Source organism: Strigops habroptila, chromosome 4, assembly GCF_004027225.2.
Source record: "Strigops habroptila isolate Jane chromosome 4, bStrHab1.2.pri, whole genome shotgun sequence".
In the NCBI taxonomy this organism is placed as follows: Eukaryota; Metazoa; Chordata; class Aves; order Psittaciformes; family Psittacidae; genus Strigops; species Strigops habroptila.
This window is the reverse complement of record NC_046358.1, coordinates 3,820,854-3,842,896: the sequence shown is the minus strand read 5'-3', so window position 1 is coordinate 3,842,896 and position 22,043 is coordinate 3,820,854. Positions and strand designations below refer to the sequence as shown.

Genomic DNA, 22,043 nt, shown 5'->3' with positions numbered 1-22,043 from the left:
GAGACCACCACCAGGCTCAAGACTTCTCATAGAGTCATAGAATAGTTAAGGTTGGAAGGGACCTTAAAGATCATCCAGTTCCAACCCCGCTACCAAATCTCACGTTTGCACATATCCATTTTGAGAACTCTAAGAGCACTTGCAGCATTCAGGAATGAATTTCTACCTAAAGGAAAACTGTCCCCACAGAAAGATGTCCTGACGAGATGTGGGCTGGAATCTCTCCTCTGCTCTAAGCCATTTCCTGCTGTTCCGGCAGGCGGGAGGTTGCAATCCGCTGCCCCCTGGCTTTTTTGGGAAGAGGTGGGGGGAGGAAGGAAGGACCCACAAGTTCCCAGCTGACAAAGAAACTCGACCTCTAGGCCAACTGTTCCCCTTGCACACAGGACAGGGGAAGGAATGATGCCACGTGCCTTCTCCCCACGGTCAACCAGATTTGGATATAAGCAGCAGCATATGGACACACGAGAGAGAGCAGAACATAGTAAACACCAGCAACAAAAGGGTATCACCCAAGAAAGCTCCATGGGATACATTTCTCTTACAAATCATTTTATTACTGGGGAGGAAACCTTGGTTTTCTCCCTGATCACAGAAAGTAAAGAAACTAAACCACAATTTGCTAACATTACACATTGAAACTGAGAAAGTTAAGTGAAAAACTGCTCTTCTGCAACAGTATCAGCCTCCAGGGCCCTACTACCCATTATGTGCCATAGCTTCAATGAATTCAAATGAGTTGCAGTTTCCAAAGGCTGAGGTTTGGGCTTTAAAAGTTTCCATCTAGTCCCCATCTCCTACTCATTCTTGCAGCATGACTGCTCTTAACACAGCGTAAATAAATGTAGCTTGTATGAACCCACAGAGGCTAAATGTTGCCTTGTCAGAATAGCTGGAGAAATTTTAGTACTGCCCCTTGGTTATGGAAAACAACTCTAGGACTGCCAGACCTGGGCACACACACAGGGATGCACACAAAGCTCCAGTTACCCAAAGAAAGTAAATGTGAAAGTAAGCATCTGCCTCCTTCAACACCAATTCTCAGGAGATACACCACAGAGCCCACATCTTAGCTTCAAAAGCAAGGAATTAACACTACATATAGTCCAAAACCATATTTTTATACAAACTGGGATGAAAAGTGAAGACATTCCTAGATAACAAAGGAAGTTTTCTAATTCCATTCACTCATTTTAGAATAAACTGTTTCAAAAGTTGCACGGTGCTTTAGGTAGAGAAGCTGCTTCTGGAGTCGTTTGATACACAAAGAAAACAATTCTGCCCAATTTCAGAGCACAGGGATTGAAATGGCTCAACAGCCTGTCCTTTAGGTCATCAGTAACATTAAAACATAGACATCACTGAGTATTAATAACTTGACTGCTCTCATCAAGTAAGAATTTTAAACTACAGCAAATGCTGATTAAGAAAATATAGACATTTTCTAAACACCTACTCTTGCACTGATGAGGGAGAATGCTTTAACAAGAAGGCATAGAATAGTGACCCATGCTTAGATCCTACTTCGGGCAGAAAGTGAAGACATACCAAACCTATGTTTTGATCCAGTACAGTGGATACCACTTAGCTGCAGTGAGAACTTCACCACTTAAGCTGGTGGACATTAAGTTAGGCAACATACCTAACTTAACACCCATAGAGCAGTCATCAGCTCACTGGTGAGACATACATAGGGCCAGCCAACTAACTCCAGCAAGTCAACCTAGAATCAGGTCTGAGCTGCTGTCTGCTTTGCTGTAACAGCAGAGGTTTGAGAGACAAACCTCCAAGTAATATTCTTTAATGCAATATGCATTAACCTAAGAGCAGCAGCACCAGAGTGAGTGCTGCACCTGATGCTACTATATTTAGTGTAGCTTTGCAAGTGATTAACAGAGTGATGACAATAATTTGGGTGCAAATCTTTGGACCAGTTCTTCTGAGTATCAAATTTGGCAGCACAAGCCTCATTTTTAGAGATGCTGACATTTCCCATCCCACCCGAAGTCACTGGAAGCTACAACTTAGTTGTGCTAAAAAGAAAACCAAAAAAGAAGCTAAGAATTGATTAGCAAACTCTGTAAGTGATGTTTTTCATCTCTTTGTGTCTCTTTTCCTGCCTGTGGCACAAAAGTAACAGTTTTAAGCCAGCAGGGATGGAGGAGGACTGTTAATGCTCAAGCTATGGGCAGCTTTAACCTGCTGATGAGGCTCATGGCTAAGGTGTCTCCATTGTTTGCCTTTATTTTGTCTACATGGACAAACAGTTTACAGTAAAGCCTGACCACAGAGTGCATAGCAGAAGGGAGCCCTGAGCCTCTGTTCTACTAGACACTACTATAATTCAAGTAGTTATATAAACAATGAAACTGATTGCTTCACTGAAAAGACTTTGCAACCTACAAATAAAAGCAATGCCCTACCCCTTGGTGAAATGAGTAATACAGCTTTCTTATTTCTGTACACACAGCACACACACAGCTGGCTTTACATAAAAGAATCCTGTCTTGTTGCTACTTAGCTCATTACTTAGGGTAAAGGGAAGACAAGAGAAGGTGCAAAATTGCTCACTGAACCTTTCTTCTCCAGTTGGTACCTCTCAGATCTTTCATGAGCTTTGTGTTCTTTTAAGAATGATCATTGCTTTTTCACAAACTTAAAGCCTGTGATTTAATATCACTTCTGAAAACTAAACAGCACTGTCCACATAACACCAGCAGCTTCTGATTGTCACATATCTTCATAATAACATTTCTTCTCCCCATCAGGTATTTCACAGAACTCCGTTCCTGGAAGGCTTCCTTTAAGTCTGTAGCAATCTGTTGCTCTGGATCTGCTGTGGGTTTATATCCAACAATGCCCCAAGTGATTCTTCACTTCCAAACTCCATCAGGTTCTGGATAAATGATCCTAAAGGTCAAGTTGATCCTTGCATCTCTAGAATGATACTCCTTAGGCACTCGATGCTGTAAGTGGCATTAGGGAAAAACAAAACAAACAAACAAAGCATGAACTTGTGTATTTAAAATAAAGGTAATCTTACAAGGTAAAAAACCTTCACTTCCTGTCATGGCTTTTCATTAACGTTTCAGTAAGGCAAAAACTTCATGTTCTGACTGCTCAGAGCCACTGAAGACAAGAGATCCTTCTAGATTATTGTAGACTTGTTAAATTAAGTTGCAACTTTTCTATATTCCAAGTTACTAAAGTGATTTTGCTCTTTCAGCTGCAGGCTGCAACCTTCATTGCTGAACTTCCATGCTGGAACTTCTGAGCTGACTCCCATTACATCACTTAGGACTTGAAAGAGAACCCACTGTTTCTGTGGGTGCTTTGAATTTCTGAGGCAGAAAGCAGTATTAATGTGCTGGGAAACAACTGTGCCACTGGAAGCAGAATGTCCCATTCCTTTATGGGAGTGCCTCATGCATATTGAGAAAACTGCATTGCAAGTAAAGCACATGAATTGTGTCAAGGAGTTCTTACCTGCCAATCCTCCTGGGTAGCTCCTTCCATCATCAGCAGAGTCCCGTGATCAAGTGGGATTTTTAGTCTTTCTACATAAGTATAGTCTCCATTCTCTTCCTAAAAAGAAACATCAGACACTGAAGAAGTGGGCATGTGCATCTGGTAGAAAACCAGTCCTCGAGAGCAGAGCTTTCCAAGCTGTGAAGGGAGAGGAGAAAAAGCAGCTCTTACAAGATCAAGAAGTCTAAACCTCTCTATTGCTGTATTTCATGAAGAATTCAGGAGCTGAGCATTTTAAGGATGAAAAAAGCCATTGCATCTCACTGCCTGTACAACACAGGTTAAGTTCAACAACAAGTTCCAACATCCAGTGCAAAGGCTGCAAAGCTTTTGGAAACATCCACTCCTGAAATAAACAGTTGTGTGTGGAGACATCACTCTGCAATAGCCACCACTATTCCAGTGGTTTACTGGTTTACTTCATCAAAAACACACATCTTCTTTCTATTCTGAGTTTGTCTTGGTTTGTACATTACCTGTTATTTTTATCTGCTAGATGAAGAACTTTTTTCCTATCCAAAGATATCTCCTCTTCCTTGTAAAACAAGTTGTCTTAAACTGTATCATCACTAAACAAAACAGACTGCTCAACTGGAAGACAAATAATTGGCAAACTTCTGTTAAGTCTTCAGATGAAGCACAACATTTTCAAAGCACAAATACTAACCTCTTAACTAACTTAACTAAGCTTAACTGTGCGGTGGCCCAACATGATGGAGGTTTGTCTTTTTTAAAGTTCATGGCTTGCAGAAAAGCTCAAAATAATGAGGTAAAGTATCAACTACTGGGAAAATTACGTCCTGGACTTAAAACAAACTGTAGTGATAGGACAAGGGGTGATGGGTTCAAACTGAAACAAGGGAAGTTCAGGTTAGATATAAGGAAGAAGTTCTCTACTGTGAGGGTGCTGAGGCACTGGAACAGGTTGCCCAAAGAAGTGGTAAATGCTCCATCCCTGGCAGTGTTCAAGGCCAGGTTGGATGGAGTCTTGGGTGACATGGTCCAGTGTGAGGTGTCCTTGCCCATGGCAGGCGGTTGGAACTAAATGATTTTAAGGTCCTTTCCAACACTAACTACTCTATAATTTTATGATTTCCAGGAGAACAACTGGGAGTGTGTGTGCGTGTAAGAGATGCAGACAGAAAGAAGACTGCAAGTCCTCTAAAATGCAAAAGAGCTTGCTTGGGACCAAATCAATTCCTGATAATATAAAGCATCACTTGATGTAATTGACTCTTTTTTTCACACCATTGCCACTTTCTGTTCATGTCTGGGACTACAAGGCGCAGTGTGACAGAACAAGGCTATTCAATACTGCTGGTGCAACTGGCAGCACTGGCTGGCAGTTCTGGGTTTGTGCATTTCGCGGGGATAGCCAAGGGCCCAGGGCTGTGCCAGTGATTAAGCTCACTAAGCCTCTGGAATCAGGGAGTGCTGAAGGCACTCAGATTCACTTGTGATAGATATTCTTTGTAAGGACAATGCAAAACATACTTTTAAGCTCCTAGAATTATTAGCCATTTATCTTGGTCTACGAAATGTAAGGTAGAACGCCAAAAATGTTTTCTTAAACTTCAGAGGAAACAAGGAAAAAACCCCTCAAAAATAGGAGTTCAAAGCATGACTGGTGATGAAAGGCAGAGAAATACCATTGCATGGCTGTTTCCTATTTCACAGGATTACATCATTCCAGTTTGTGGATGAAGACTGGACTTATTTTTATCTCTTGCTCATCTTGATTAAAAAGGATAAATGGTATAGGAGCAAACATCCTATTACTTAGAAAGTCAGTATGGAAAAGCAGCAGTTACCTTCTGTTTTAAATGGGCCATCTCTGAGTTCAGTTTTACTTAGAAGAAGAGATTTTTATGCCAATTGGTTTTGCAGAGCTGGCAAAGTCAGACAAACAGGTTTTCCTGTTTTAGATGTTGTTACTAACACTGTCCACCCAATCTCATGCCAGAACTTTTATCTCTAGACATGATGTCAGACATACAGAAAGCTCACCTGAGTTTCAGACATCAAGAAGTTTATGAAGGAAATTTATTCTTGACACCTAAGGAAGAAAATACTTTTTTTCTTTAAACACTGGTAACAACCATTGAAATAAATACATCAGGTAACTTTTATACGGTCACTTCATAACTCTTTTATGGTATTACAAAACCAGCTGCTTCCAAGAACAGGTCTAGTAAAGCAACTGTTCTGCTTCTTAGTATATTTGAATCTTGAGTTGCACATTTAATAGAATCCACGCTTTACACTATCCAAGCACATTGGTTAAAACTTTTTTATCCTTAATTCACGTAACTACAGTAAATAAGTGAGGAAAGATCAGCATGAGCTGATGGGAAGCTGTGAATATAAAATCTGTAAGTATTCCTGGACTCCATCAAGGTTTATTTTTCTTGAAATGGTATCAAAATCAAGAAGGTTAAGAAAGAGAAAATATCTAATATAAACCTATATAAATCACCTAAGAGTGTTTCTTAGGTCTCAGGCAAGTGTATTGAGAGGGTAGCAGGAAGTGGGTTCTGGATAGTGTTGTTATAAGGAAAAGTAAATGGAAACATCCTGTAGAAGAATGTATAACTAATACTGCAGTTATACATGGAAATGATGCAAAATTAGTTTCAAAGGCTAAAGTCAGCTGCCTTCATGGAGAATGCTGGCTTCCAGTCTTCTGCTTTACCTATTACCAAGAAGATTATCCTTACAAAACTTCTAATCTCATGTTTTTCAGGCTTCCATCTTGCTTGTATCCCTCTTTTCCAGTTTACTCCTCTACTCCCAGCTGTAGAAACATCCTCCTCCACAACAAAGTGGTCTCATCAATCAATACTTCTGCATTTTCACCTGTTTATTCTCACTGTCTCTGATGAAATCCTCACTGCAGCTCTTTTCTTTATGGATTTTGTAAGAATGAGTATCAGTTATATTGCCCTTTCCCCACATAATCCACTTCCCTGCCTACACAGGACTATCTTTAAACTCCCTCAGCCATTCTGCAGCTGACCTAGCAGCCTGCAAGTGAGCTTTAAAGCATTCACATCTTCCTCTCTGCTTGTCTATAGCTGCTCAAGTCCTGCCAATATGGGTGGAAAACACCTCCTCCTCTGCAGCCACTGCTGTCTGCAAGTCTCCTTCATGCCAATCTAAAAGTTTAATCCTGATCCAGACCTCTGTTTCTACTGTGCTCTATATATTCACATGTTCATCTTCAATTAGGCCTGTTACGACATTAAGGGTTATTTTTCTTCTGTTTTCAAAAGTACTGGGAGATCTTTAACTTTTGCTAGAACAGCTACTCAAGGACAGAGTGGTTCAGCGTTTCATTTGAAGGACAGACCCATCTGAGGGCTGATTCTTAGAACACCATGAGCATCCTGTTATTACCTAACACATTTGTGAAGCTCCCTCCCTTCCCAGCACTCACCAGTTTCCTTGGTTACAGATGGAAGAAGGGCAACCTGACAGATGGCTTCCTAACTCCTTCCACAGTTCACACAGCAGTTCAATGCACAGCTACACCTCATGCGCCCTTATGGTACCTATACCTTTGTTAGAGAGCTACTCCCAGTCGGATGTGGGAGCTTAATGGGACACTAAATATCATCCTTCACCCTGAACTACCATTTCACACTCGGCTTCCAGAAAGAGCTCATGAGATAACCTGGCATTGTCTGAGTTGAGCAGAGTAAGCAATAATACAAATGGCAGTGAGACTGCATCATAAAGGCTCATCTTTTCATCTAAGTGAAATCAATACCTCTAGAGTAGGACGACTAAGTCATGTACGAGTAGGACAGGGGACCTGAAGCTGTGTGGAAAACAGGACAAGGTCATGGTGCAGTGGTGACACATGCTGCGGACAAGCACGAGAAGACTTGTTGACTAAACCAACAGACTGTGTGTGAATTGTGTATGAATCACAGCTCTAAACCAAAGCATTCATCTCTTGTTTTCAGTGTAGGCAGGAGCTACAATGATGGGGGGCAAAAGGAAGGAAATAAAAAGTTTAAGTATTTACTAGAAATAAAAGTAGAAAATAAAAGGAACCAGATAACTTCACTGCAGACTTGGATCTACCAAGTAGGCATCCAAAAAAACCTAGAAACCATGTAAAGCAAAGGCAAAACATCAGCTACAACCACATAACTGGTGCAAATAAACAGAAAAGGCAGTATGTAGAAGAAAGAATGCTTAAAAAAGAAAAACTCCAGGGGGTAAAGTTTCTGGTATCATGCTCATTTCCATGAAATCTCCTTAACTCCAGTGGGGATTTTAACTCCCAAAACGTATCTGTAGCTTGTTTTACACAGATCAGGCTGAAATCTGAGTAAGAATTACTTCTACTTATCCACAAGGGATGTTTGCTGATGCAGATTCAAATAGGTTACGCACGTCTCTATACGCCTTTACCACCTACTATATGATGAACACTTATTCATCCAGTACAGCACTCACCAAAAAGAAAAACAAAGGACTGAACCTTCTCTTCCCCTCACCCTGGAACAAATTTCAGGGGAAAAAACCCATGCCAGTTGCACTTAACTAACAAAACCCAACCAACCAACATTACTGCTTGTCTTTGCAGTTAGAGAAAGAGGATTTTATTCTCTAATAAGTTCACTTCAAGACACGATATGGAAAATAACTGCGACATGACCTGAAGTCTCTGAACACTCTGATCTGGTGTTCTTCAATAGCCCTACAAGACATTACCTGACTTGTGGTACATACTGTTTTGTACCCAGTACATGATCACACACAGGCAGCCACTTTAGTTCTTTTTTTTTCTTCCAGTAGCATTTATGCACACTGAGCTTCTACCATAGTATTTCTCATCTTGTACTTCCACTACATCATTCCATCTTTCATCTCAAAACACTTAAAAGCACAAGAACAGAGGAAAATTAAAGCCCTTGAAACTCTAGAATCTGAAATACTAGAATGTTTGCCCTCAAAATGTTTAATTTTGGGAGGAAAAGGCTTTTCATTCTCTTTCCCTCCTTAGTGAAAACTAACGGTGGTAAACCTGATGTACTGATACAGGCAGATTACAAACCAGGGAGAGCCTGAATGCCTGTAATGACTGTTAATCCAAATCTCTTTTCCCTAGAGTACATTCCTCTTCCTTTAACTTGCTTTTGAACAAAGTCACGATCAAGTATCTACGCTGAACTTTCTCTTACTAACAGAGAGAAGGCTACATTACAATAGAGTATGAAAATTACTTCTTTGATGCTATGGCCTGAAAGGTTGTAATTTCCATCAGAGCCTCTTGTAACTCCCACTTGGCAAAGCATGTAGTGTCATAGGATGCTCTCTGAAAATTGCAGGCTTTGGGACTGTGCAAAGACGACGTAATGTGTGCCACGTAATTATTAAGTATGAATTCCCTCAGCCACAAGATGCAGTTAATAGCAATTTATTGAAAGATCACTCTGCACACGGGGATCATGCCTTAGGAAAAAGTATATCACACTTGCAAAAGGAATACGCTTCACAGGTAGGAAGACACAGAAAGATCAGGTCAAAAGCACTGAAGAAATAAAATGAGGAGAGCTTGAGGGATACATCTATGGAAAATCATCAATCTTGGGAAGAAAAGGGAAGAAATCGTGCTGTACAGATCAAAGAAGGCAGCGAGTTATGAATGGCACAGACTGAATTTCCCCCTTTGTTCATAGTGGGTGTCTTCACAGAAAACAGAACAAAAAGACATCTTGCTCAAGAACTGGGTTTGATTTCTAAGAGGGAAACTGCAAAGTCTATACTGAAATCTCAAGCGGCTTTGATCCTGATAAATTGAAGGAGAACACATGTACTTCTAGAAATGAATCCAAGCACCATTTAGTTTCCCAGAGGAACTGAGCTTTCCAGCTGACATTGTGTTATCATCACAGCATATTTACTCATGCTTTGCCCGCTGACATAATGCACTGATGCCCACTGACATAATGCACTGGTTATGTGATCTCATGCTCAGGGATTAAATTCACTTCAGACAACATAATTTACAACTTAGAGAACTGGTAAAACATACAGATTATTTGTTTTCTGGATCAAATTCTGACCTTTTCTGTTCACCACTAGGTGACCAAGGTGACTCTGGCTGGCAGACTTCAGTTTGTCAGCATACATTTATCCAATAGGCTGATAATCATCACCTTTGCTTTCTGCATTACTTATTCCGAATAAATAGCAATATGAGCAGAGAGCAAACTTCTTCCCAATGTTCTCAAAGACTCCACATGCAGAAAAGACACCTGAAGCAGGATACCCTAAAACGAGGCCTGTATTCACAACGCAGGAATGTGTGATTTGATTCCTTTTCTTAGATAAATACCAACTGCAAAATGTAAGTTTTTAGTTGGCTTCTAAACACAGCATTTCCAAACACAGCATTTTATCTAGGAGGCATTCTCCATTGAATTGCCAAGTAATTCTTGGAAGGATGTTCCACACATGCCTCCTTATCAAAGTAAAGATCTCTGTTTAGTCTGTGAAGTAGGATGCGACAGTTATCTAAATCTCCCCTCTGTCAGTTTAAAGCCATTCCCCCTTGTCCTGTCCCTACTTGCTCTTACAAGAAGTCCCTCTCCAAGTTTCTTGTTGGCCCCTTTAGGCACTGGGAGCTGCTCTAAGGTCTCCCCTTAAGGAGCCTTCTCTTCTCCAGGCTGACACAGCCCAGCTCTCTCAGCCTGGCTCCAGAGCAGAGCTGCTCCAGCCCTCGCAGCAGCTCTGTGGCCTCCTCTGGACTTGCTCCAACAGCTCCATGTCCCTCTTGTGTTGGGGGACACAGAGCTGGAAGCAGGACTGCAGAGGGGTCTCTCCAGCTTAGAGACAAGGCTGTCATGCTGGACAGTGTCAAATGCTTTGCACAAGTCCAGGTAGACAATGTCAGTTGTTTTCCCTTATCCACCAATACAAGTTGTCAAGTAACTCAGCTTTCTCCATGTCCCAGGTGACCAGGTCTCCCATTTCCTTCTGGAGAAGGCCCACATTTTCTCTCATCTTCCTTTTATCCCCGATGTACTTACAGCAGCTTTTCTTACTGCCCTTAATGTCCCTGGCCAGCTTTAATCCTGTCAGGGCCTTATCTTTCCTAACCTGATCTCTGGCTGCTCAAACAATTTCTCTGCATTCCCCAATATTTTATGGAAAAGAAACGAGCTCCTTCCTTCACTCACTGTCTTTCAATTTGAACACACACAAGCCAAAATGCAAATATTATTATGAGGATTTTTACTTGCAAGAGCAGTCAGAGCTGCCCTTCATCCCACATGCACTATGCGTTACACAATGTTTAAGAAAATGGTATCAACTCTTTGGTTCATTTACACAGTGAAAGTCCCCTTCTATCATCACTGATTGCATTTTAAGTAACATAAAAGGCCCTTATTTGGGCAGAAGAGTGCCCAGGTGGCAATTTCACTGCACATCATTAGAGTGGTCCCATTTCCATCCTCAAGATGTCACATTCCATGCAACAGATTTCTGATCCCTATGCTTAGTCCACAGAACTTTACGAGTTGCGCTGTTATTAACTACTGTTAAACACTTTTAATAACTGAATAAGCAGGGTGAAAATACTAACTACATTAGTAACTATAGAGCTCTCTCAATGTGATATGAACACTCACAGGGGAGGGTTTCTTCCTCATCTCAAAGGTCCGGGTAGCACCAAAGCTGAGTGAGGCAATGACAGGATTTTTTCCCAGTGATGGTTCATCGTCACTGTGCCAGTCTACGCTGTCCTTCTCATTTCTGTAGAGGTTGCAGAGAAGAGAGTTGAAGGTGTAGCCGGTGAACTCTTCAATGCGCTCCTTTAGCATGGTCAGCAGAGGATGCCACTGTAATCAGCACAGCAGGAGTAGGGTAAGCACAATAAAAGCAGGCCAGCAGCAGGTAACATAAGAACACAAGGCGAAAACAAAATACACTGTACTTTAATCACAATAGACTTGAAATCAAACAAATGCCTCCAAAGAATTCTGATTACATTCTTAGTAAAGCTGAGGAATGGGCTTTCTGCAAAATATGCGTGTTACCTACAGCTCAATACCAGAATATCTCTTAAAGTTATGAAGCCAGTCTGCCATTTGCACTAACATAGCCAGCCACCCCAGTTAACTGAAAGGTGAGGAAGTACATAGAGTAAAATCTGCTTGAATTGACCATGGATAAACATTGGGAGTTCTTAACTAACACAAAAAGTGTGCAACTCTCCCATGCACACCTGGCTTTTTACTCTTCTGGCCAAGTTAGAGGAGTTTAACACAGGGGTCTGATAACATCTGAGTTACTTGGCCATTGCTGGTGGGCACAGTGCATCTAGAAAGCTGCAATCAGTGATCTCAACTGCTGCATGTATTGTCACAGAACAAGAGACAACAGTTTGCCTAACACTGTCACAGCATGGTCCTCTGTCCCCACTCTGTTGCTCCTTAAGCCCAACTCATCACTTATTGGGGTTTAGACTCTGACATTGTACTTTCCAGTGCTACTCAAAACCAGTGTTACAGGCCCTCGATTTCATCCTTCCCTCTGCTAACATCTTGCTGTGCCCATGGCCCCCAGCAGCTCTACACATTCGTGCGCAAGTCAAGTGCAGTGAATCATTATTTAATGCTACAAACCTACATCACGACTTTCATCTGTCAGAGTGCATTTAACTAGTACATAAATATATATAAAAGAAGAAAAGCCAAAGCAATGTAGGCCAGAAGTTTTTCCTGTTATATAAGCAAAAAGAAAATGATCAAGAGAGGATAAAGAACTGATCCAAATCTCCCAGTGCTTCACTTGCAGAAGAAGGAACAGATAGCATGAACTATATCCTAGTATCCACCTCCAATAATCGAGTCTGCACCACCTTCTTTCCACACTTACTTACTCATGTTTAAAGGGCTAATAAGCTATTGGCTACGTTGCAGGAGCCTCAACATACCATCTTTCTCTGTTAAAGGTATTTCTACCTAAGTCACCCTGAGAGGGCTGGAGCAACTCTCCTATGAAGACAGGCTCAGAGAGCTGGGGTTGTTCAGCCTGGAGAAGAGAAGGTTCAAAGGAGGCTTTACACCAAATATCAGTACTTAAAGGGGCTGACAAGAAATCTGGAGAGACTTTTTATAAGGGCATGTAGTGATGTAGTGACAGGACAAAGGGGAATGACTTCAAGATGAAAGAGGAGAGATTTAGATATAGACATTAGGAAGAAATTCTTCACTATGAGGGTGGTGAAGCGCTGGCACAGGGTGCCCAGAGAAGCTGTGGCTGCCCCATCCCTGGCAGTGTTCAAGGCCAGGTTGGACACAGGGGCTTGGAGCAACCTGCTCTAGTGGAAGGTGTCCCTGCCCGTGGCAGGGAGCTGGATGAGCTTTAAGGTCCCTTCCAACACAAACCATTCTATGATTTAATGACTAAGCATCATGTGAGTAACTAATTATACATAAGCATGGGTTGCAGCTATGGGACATGTAGGGAAATCAGCAATAGCACCCAAAAGAGAGCTATAGCTTGTAATTGGGCTGCCGGAATGTGCAGTATGTGCAGGATGTACAATGCAATGACAGAAGAGTCCAACAAGCATTACTGAAAGTGCTTTCCAGTGACCAACTAGGACCGGATCACTCAATTTCCTACCAGAAAAGTATTTATTGCTAAAAATGTTACCATATGGTGAGTTTAACAATTCACTCACTACGGACCTGCAACAGTGGAAGTAGTTTTGTTCAAACATTACTGTGTCACCAACTACATCACTGCAACTCACTTTCTGCTGGAGCTTTTTCCTCTCAGTAAAAAGAATTATTCAGGACCAGCGTGCATGACTGATTTAGGCCCTGGACCTCTTGGATGAGAGGAAACAAGCCAGTGGCCCAATGAGTCCTAACTCTGAACTTTACACAAACTGAAACGAAACCATGAATTCAGGGTATCTGGGCTCTATCCAACCTCTGAGCAGCAACAGCTTCCACAGCAGGCAATTCTGAACTGGATTTAAATCATCAGTGTACAGCAGAATGACTTTTGGGGGGCACTTCCAATCCCTAAAGCTTCCAGAAATGTCCATTTGAAATAATATTCCACAAATGAGTACAAAAATGCCTATTTTTCCAAAACGGTGTGGGAAATTACATCATATAATCTGGAGTAGTTTAGCAGGCAGGTTCTGTGTGTGGATTTTATAGCATTCACATAGGAATCAACAACATGCCTAAACTCTCATGTAAGCAGTATTGACTCTAAGTGTTTCTGAAAGTACCTGTTTCAGTTACTGATATTACTGTATCTTTACAACAAAAACCTCAGCATGACTGTGTACACTACAATCTCCCTTATAAAGGTGCATTGAGTAAGTCACACAGAACAATTTGGAGTTTTGTCCAAACCTACAGCGACCCAAAAGCAGAACTTTAAACTCTGGACCGATAATTTCCTTTTGCCAATGTTGAGCAACTCAATCATGCCTCTCTCAGTCAACCCACTCATAATGCTTGTTTTAGGAAGTTGTCCACAGCCCACTGGAATCTGTTGCTCATCACAAATAAAATGCTGATACTCTAGATAAAAATAGAGGATAGAGGGGAAGGATTTCTCTGTAGATAATAATAAAGGAAAATGGTAAATATATACATACATTTGGGTTTGGCTGCATTGTTATCCTGGAGTATGTGTAAGGAAGTTCCCCATACCAGGAGGTGAGCCTTGGTTCCTCAAAAGATACATCTAAAAAATGAAATACAGGAAGACTTTCTCAGTTGCCTTCTCAAAGGGCTTGAAAATTGAAAGATGATGAAAAGATGGCGTAAAAAGGACTGCAGCACCAACGGGGCATTACAGAAGCAAGGTTGGACAAGTAATATTTTGTCAAATATGTGTGTGTTCTGCTGTGTAATAGAAACATCAAGTTAAAAGTACTTTCAACTTCTGAAAAGACTGTCTTGGTAGCTATTTCTGATGCCTCACAGGTAACATTCTCCATTATATGGCCAAGCCAGTAAATACAGATGTTGAAGACATTTTCCAGCCCTGTCCAGTAACTACTCTGATATATTTTCTTACATCCTTTCCTGACTGAAAGAGAAATTTAGCTATAACAGGTGCCCCTTAGTGAACAAATCCAGAATAGCAGCCTCTTCACTTCCTGCACACTGGACCTAATAAGCAAAGACAAGGGAAAAGAATCATGCTCTGCTGGGATTTTAAGTGAGAGAGGCAAAAAATATTCCTGGTGACAGAAACCTCAAAGAACACAGTTTTTGCAGCATCACTGGGAGACAGTATGCAGGGATGGAGCACAGGCTTCATGTGAAAAAAGAGTGGGAAAAAGAACCAGAGATGACAGAGGAGGCAGTAAAATTCAAAGATTTTTAAGGCAATTTTAATTTGGAAAGATCTCATTTAATTGGCAATAGGAACACGGTGGTAAGAGTGAAAAATAAGCAGCAGTACTCCTCAGATACACATCGAAAACTTGGAAGGAAATGTGTAGGAGTGGTAATATGTAAAACGAAAAACAGTCATAAATAATGCATGGATTCTGGTGTGGAAGTTACCTGGAATGACCTGAAAAGTTGGTCTACACACTCCTTACCCTGTCTGATGTGAGTTCGCTGACCCCAGGGTATGTCTTGGAGGAGCTGTTCAAACATCCAATCTGCTTGTTCTGAGTCAATAAAGCCAGGAATCAAATGAATCCTAAGGAAGAAGAAGATAAAGAAAAGATGGAAGGAATATACACTTACAGATATGCTTTGATAAAATATTCTATATTCCAGGATTCCCAAAGGAGCTAAGAATGGCTGCAATGCATCAGACAAAAAGGCAAAGCCCAGTATCCTCTTTCTGACCACAGCCAAAAGCAGGGGTGGAGTAAAGAACAGAATGCAGTAGGAGCTCCTGATGAGTCTTCCCCTCACCAAACACTTCTAATTGCTTTTTAAAACATATAAAAACCTATGACACCACCAACAGACCACAAGTCTCACGATCAGCCATGTACTGTGTGAAAAATGACATCCTTCTGCTTGTTATTAACTTCACATCTGATAATAGAATCATGGAATGGTTTGGGTTGGAAAGGACCTTAAGATCATCCAGTTCCAACCCCTGCCATGGGCAGGGACACCTCACACTAGAGCAGGTTGCTCCAAGCCCCTGTGTCCAACCTGGCCTTGAACACTGCCAGGGATGGGGCAGCCACAGCTTCTCTGGGCACCCTGTGCCAGCGCCTCAGCACCCTCACAGGGAAGAACTTCCTTATATCTAACCTAAATCTCCCTCGTTTAAGCTTGAACCCATTGCCCCTTGTCCTATCACTATAGTCCCTGATGAAGAGATAATGAGATAGCCCTGATTCTGGTACTACAATCAACGTAAGTGAATAATTGCTCGTTATTCACCATCTCCATGCCACTCACTACTGCCATCCTATCCTCTCTTTTCCAAGCACAAGAACCCTACAGTATATAACCTCTCCTATTTCTACTTTTTCGCATGTACATTTTGGCTGTACTAACAACAGCATTCAAAAAGCCACTGTGGTGGGCTGCAAGACTAGCAATGCCATGCACAAGAGTTTACTCTCACAAGTATTCAATGCTTCAAAAGACATCACAATAAGGATATATAGTAAAGATACTAAAAGAGATGCAAAATCTGATTACTGACTTTCCAGAAATGTATATATTCCAGAAACATAGTATGAAAACAAACTCCAGAAAATGGCAGAATAACCCAGCTTGCTCTTGATCTTTTCTCTTTCCAGTTGGTCACATCTTCTACTTTTCAAATTGGCATAAAAGTTTATTTACAGCTTTAGAAGAAACCAAGATGAAAGCTTTGAAATAAATGCACAAAAAATTACTATGTCATTGGCATTTTCTCCACTATTACTAAAATCTATCAAATTCAGAAGCAAAGGATTAATACTGATACTGCAGCTAAGTCAGCAAGGTAAAAGAAAGTGCATTTTAGTTAGTAGCAATCACAGAACAAGTAGGTTTTGTTTTGAAGTGTCCTGAAGCTGAAATAATTAAGGTATAGCATGTAAGCAAAAGGGACAACCCTAAAGTTATCAAATCTGCCTGAAGTTAGATGTTTTTAATAGATTAATTTAAAACAAGTTCAATTTACAGCTAAAGGGTTTTGGTAGTTCTTAAGTATACAACAGACATCAGGCACTTGCTAACCCAGGAATACTGATCTAGATTTCTAGCAGCAACTTACTCTGGATCATGAAACAAACAGACAGAGCTCCTTCTCCTTATCCAGCACAAGAACACTAGATGCAGTACACCCTAAATGTTAAGAAGTTCATACTCAAAGGATTTCCAGTAGTAGTCTAAACAGAAGATACACAGGAAGGGCAATATGCACCTACTGGAGCCAAAACACTCTATAGAAACTAGACTTGATAAAGTTGATTATCACCACATCCTTCTGCAATAGCAAACAAGTTTCACCCACTTACCTAGAAATGCCAGTTGGACCTTTGCTGAGCTCATACACACCAGGCTTGCTGAGGATGTAGAAAGGAAAGAGGCATTAGATGGACCACGAACAAGACATCATCTTACACTGAGCAGCATGGGCTAGAATTGCTGTAAGCCTGGACTAGGGAAAATTTCCTGAGGAGAGGAGGAGAGGGGAAAGGAGAGGAAAGGGAAAGGGTCAGAGTGATGCAGCAAGGGAGGTGTTACAGAAGCAAATGAGTTTGTGTGTACTTCCTGCCTCTCGCTCTCATTTCACCAAAGGCTCAATATACAGTTTTAGGGTGCTAGAGGTGAGTAAACGAGGGATGTCACAGGGAATATAATGGAAACAACCAAGCAAGACTGCACGCTGACCACTGTGTTTGTGTTCACAGGCACACCGAGTAAGAAAACTCTACCTAAAGATAACCAAACTGAAGCAATTTAATTTCCAAGGTCTGTAACTTAACTATACATTACCACACTTTGTCACACTTCATGACAAAGCTATTCTGAGATGATCCCCATTTGACACAAAGGGTAAGTGATCTATGAATAGCTTCACTATGACACTTCCTAGCAGCTACTTTTCCAAACCTTCAAAGGAAGTGCTGCCTGAGTTGCCATACCAGCTGTATTCCTGGATAACAGTAACCTCCAGCACAATTTACATAGGGACTGTTCTATGAAAACATATATTGCTAAGCAAAAGAGATGTATTTGCAATTCTGTTGATCCAGAAGTCCAATTGTTTGGACATGTCCTTCCATTGTTCCAATGTTCTTCCACTGGCTTATAAAGCTACAGCAAATCTACAAAAACTCCTCAACACAGACTTGGACTCTCCCAATTACAAACTCAGTTCAGGATAAAAGGGCTGAAAGCCCACATTTTCCCCTGACATTTCTTCCAAAGGCATGGCAACGGTAAGTGGAGAAGGAATTCTTTTCCAGCAGATTCCCACTGACCAACACGACAGAAAACCAACACAAGGACAGTTAAGTCAGCAGCATACTCACTCTATCACACCTGCCTCAGGAACCCTGCGCTCCACCTGAAAGGGAACAAGACAATAGGTGGTGAATATTACACATTTGAGTACCTGCCATGCTCTAGTCAAACAGAACTATGTGCCATCTCTAGTGACTCTATATAGCTGCATACTGATATGTCAGTGAGAAAAACATACTTCTGGACACTTGGTAAGCAGTCACGTCCCAACGACTCCCTCCATGCCCCAGGAACTCCTAAATCCAGCTATTCTTGTGGTGATTTTTAACAATCAACTGCCCCCTAAAGGACATTCATTTCTAAATTATTTGGATTATTACAATACTTGCTATTTATCAACTGCAACCCCCAAAAGTCTTATCCTTACATTTGGAAGTAAAAATCTAGAGCAACTATAGGAGGGACGAACAAATCCCAGGCCCTAGACAATGAGCAAAACACAAGACAGAGCAGACATCAGGAGCTGACACTTGTCTGCACAGCTTGAGATAGCTGGGTTTTGTTAGAACAATAACCAAGCACAGCAGTTTAATCCAGCCTGGATTATCATTCTGGTTGTCTCAGGGATTTATGCTTCTCTGAGCTCAGTGGAGTGCTGAGATGCAAGGAGGTTCTGAGTTGAGCAAGAGAGAGGGTCAAAATACAGAACCATATAGATATCATAGCTCTGCCACAGGGAAAGGAGAATCTTCCCAAACCATCTACAATCCTTCCAGGCCAAGAAGACAGCCTTTCAAACACTGTCTATAAAAAAAACCCCACAGTCTTCCCCTGTAACAAATAAGACAGATAACCCAACTGAGGGAAAAAACCAAAGAGTTCAAATCCTTGCACCATTCTGAGTATTTAGGAGAACATATTCTTTTGGCTTGCTGAAAAAAGAAGTAGTTATGAACAGGTACATAATGAAAACACAAGGTCTGAGGCTAAAAAGAGGGACTGTAATTTTCTGTTTGCCATATATGCAAGACAGTTGCAAACTCTGCTTGGTTAAAACCCAAAGCTGAGCTCAGCTGAGTTTTTAAATTGTTTTAAAACATAAGACTACCATGGGCAGAGAAGAGATTAAGAGCTGTGGAGAAGAACCTGGGGGTGCTGGTTGATGAGAAGCTTAACATGAGTTGGCTTCAGCGTGTGCTTGCAGCCCAGAAACCAACCATATCCTGGGCTGCATCAAAAGAAGCGTGACCAGCAGGTCAAATGAGGTGATCCTGCCCCTCTACTCTCGTGAGACCTCACTTGGAGTACTGCATACAGTTCTGGTGTCCTCAACATAAAAAGAGCTCTTGGAGCTGCTGGAGCAAGTCCAGAGGAGGCCACGAGGATGATCAGGGGCTGGAGCATCTCCCCTATGGAGACAGGCTGATAAAGTTGGGGCTGTTCAGCCTGGAGAAGAGAAGCTGCATGGAGACCTCAGAGCAGCTTCCAGTGTCTGAAGGGAGCTACAAGGATGCTGGAGAGGGACTCTTCCTCAGGGACTGTAGTGGTAGGACAAGGGGTAATGGCTTCAAACTTAAACAGGGGAAGTTCAGGTTAGATATAAGGAACAAGTTCTTTATTGTGAGGGTGGTGAGGCACTGGAATGGGTTGCCCAAGGAAGTCGTGAATGCTCCATCTCTGGCAGGGCTCAAGGCCAGGTTGGACAGAGCCTTGGGTGACATGGTCTAGCGTGAGGCGTCCCTGCCCATGGCAGGGGGTTGAAACTAGATGATCTTAATGTCCTTTCCAACCCAAACTATTCTATAATTCTATCATCTCAAAGTCTGATGATTTTGACCATCTGTAGTATAATAAGGGATGAGATTCCGCTAGTTACCATGTACTTTTTACCTCTGATGGCTTTTCAAAGACAAAGTGCTTCTGTGTGTGACGCTGATCTTTCCTCACCCATGCTGGTCTGGCATCTGCAGGGGCAAGGTTGCTGGCCGCAGGTGCCTTGGGTGCTAAAGAAAAGAGGAAAATGAAACAAGAGGATCACATGAAACAGAATTTCACTATACAAAAAAAGTACAGGTTGGAAGAACTTGTGAAATCATTCTTTGAAGTATTCTCCTCTGCTTGACAGAGACTCCAGGTAACAGCCAAACCCACATTAAGTAGGAGTTAAAATTGCACAGAAACTGGAATTTTTATATATATATATATATGTTATTCACAAACAAGAATGAAAACATTCTCTTATAAGAAAGGACAAGATCTAGAACGTTCCAATTCTACCACGAACACCTATCACATGCCAGCAGAAATCTTTCCCAGCAGCTTCCCTCTATGGGTTTGAGGTTTCTTTAGGTAACAAAAAGACACTTCTCCGAGAAAAATACTTGTTAAAACAGGATTTGGAATAGGATTTAGGGAGAAAGTCTGGAAGAGCAATCCAGGCATATCACTTAATGTGTTTTATTTACACATGAAAACAGGCTTAAAAATGGGCGTGAAGCAAATTAAAAGTCTCCACTCCGCATACTTCAAAAGATGGGAAAAATGGTGTTAAGAAATCCCCTTAGGAACAGGTGGAATGAAATGAACCTGTAACAGAAAACTCACAGGCTACATGCACAAGTCAAAATAATGATTATTTTCAGGGTTAAAAAAAAAAATCAGCTTGCCTGGGATGCTCAGTGTGCAGAGAAATGGGAACTTTACCGAGTAGTGTAATCTGGCAAGTAGAATAGGATGTTTTGGCCAAATTAACAAGAGAAATCAGTCCTTCCTGGAGCAGCTCTGCTCTGGAGCCAGGCTGAGAGAGCTGGGCTGGGGCAGCCTGGAGAAGAGAAGGCTCCTGAAGGGGAGACCTTAGAGCAGCTCCAGTGCCTAAAGGGGCTACAAGAAACCTGGAGAGGGGCTTTGGACAAGGGCCTGTAGGGACAGGAAAAGGGGAATGGCTTTAACCTGCCAAGGGGAGATTGAGATGAGCTCTGAGGCAGAAGTTCTTCCCTGTGAGGGTGCTGAGGCGCTGGCACAGGGTGCCCAGAGAAGCTGTGGCTGCCCCATCCCTGGCAGTGTTCAAGGCCAGGTTGGACACAGGGGCTTGGAGCAACCTGCTCTAGTGGAAGGTGTCCCTGCCCATGGCAGGGGGTTGGAACTGGATGAGCTTTAAGGTCCCTTCCAACACAAACCATTTGTGATCCCTCCAGAAAAGAAATCACTTAAAAGCTGTGTTTGAACCCCTGCCCGTGAGCTCCTCGGCGAGCCGGGCCTCCTGCTCCATGACACCGCCGCCATTCACCTCCAGAGAGTTCCCTGTGCCCGCAGGAGCGTTTGGAGCCCGGGACTCGCACACACAAACCCCGCCCTGTCCCGCTCGGCGAACAAAGCGACACAAACCCCAACGAGCCTTGCGGATGCTTTTCAAGCTTCACCGGTTACTTTCCACCCCGGCCCACATCGCGCCCACCCCGGCCGCAGGCTCAAGGCAGAGCCGGCGCTCCCCTCTCCCGGCCGGACCCGCTCCGCTGCGGCACAGAACAGCCCCGCGGGCCCGGCGCCGGTCGGGGCCCTGCTCACCACAGCCCGGTGCCGCGCCGCTCCGTACCTGCGCTCCGGGCCTTGCCCGCCGCGCCGCCGGCCCAGCCGCCCTGCACACGGGCCCGCTGCCGCCTCTCCGCCATGCCGCAGCCCGGGTGCACCGCCCGCCCGCTCCGCCGGAGCCGCGGCCTGCGCCGGGGGTTCCGCCGCCGGCTGAGAGCACGAAGAGCCCGCCTGGCAGGGCTGAGGGGGGCAGAGGAAGGGCCGGCCCCGCACAGGGGTGTCTGAGCAGTTGAAATTAAAGGTTTTCGGTCAAAACGTGGCGCCTCTCTGTGTAAATTACATACATATAAATCCCAGTGAGTGGAAAGCAGCAGTGTGCATTTGTAAAGTCACAGCCAATGCGGGAAACCAGAATCAGCCCTCGACCGGGTGCTCAGCCCCTTCACGGGAGGCACAGACGCGCTATTGAGCTCTTTCCCCCTTTTCCCATTCGAACAAGGGAGTAAAAAGTCACACTCAAGCTCCATCAGTGACAAAAACGCCCTTGAAAGC

The 22,043-nt window shown here is 42.8% G+C and overlaps 1 protein-coding gene across 2 annotated transcripts; it reads right to left on the bottom strand.

The window, feature by feature from the left end:
- Positions 1-531: 531 nt before the first annotated feature.
- Positions 532-21,639, bottom strand: ALKBH3 (alkB homolog 3, alpha-ketoglutaratedependent dioxygenase). Of its 2 annotated transcripts, XM_030484533.1 has the most exons (9): positions 21,556-21,639; positions 19,854-19,966; positions 18,032-18,066; positions 17,012-17,059; positions 15,134-15,237; positions 14,177-14,265; positions 11,178-11,387; positions 3,487-3,585; positions 532-2,966 (listed from the first exon to the last, which is right to left on the bottom strand). In XM_030484533.1, exons 1-9 carry the CDS (start codon positions 21,629-21,631, stop codon positions 2,874-2,876), a joined length of 867 nt encoding a protein of 288 aa, XP_030340393.1. In that variant the 5' UTR covers positions 21,632-21,639; the 3' UTR covers positions 532-2,873. The 2 variants fall into 2 exon arrangements, with proteins under 2 accessions (XP_030340393.1, XP_030340394.1); XM_030484534.1 differs by lacking the exon at positions 532-2,966 and having other exon boundaries at positions 3,553-3,666; positions 21,556-21,635.
- Positions 21,640-22,043: the final 404 nt, after the last annotated feature.

Bases quoted from the DNA above. Each gene is read 5' to 3' on its own strand.
- ALKBH3 (XM_030484533.1), bottom strand. From the start codon at position 21,631: ATGGCGGAGAGGCGGCAGCGGGCCCGTGTGCAGGGCGGCTGGGCCGGC. The intron at 18,067-19,853 runs GTAAAAAGTACA...GTTCCCTTTCAG, and splicing joins TCTTTGAAAAGCCATCAGAG to GTGGAGCGCAGGGTTCCTGA. The intron at 14,266-15,133 runs GTAAGGAGTGTG...TTCATTTTTTAG, and splicing joins GCGAACTCACATCAGACAGG to ATGTATCTTTTGAGGAACCA.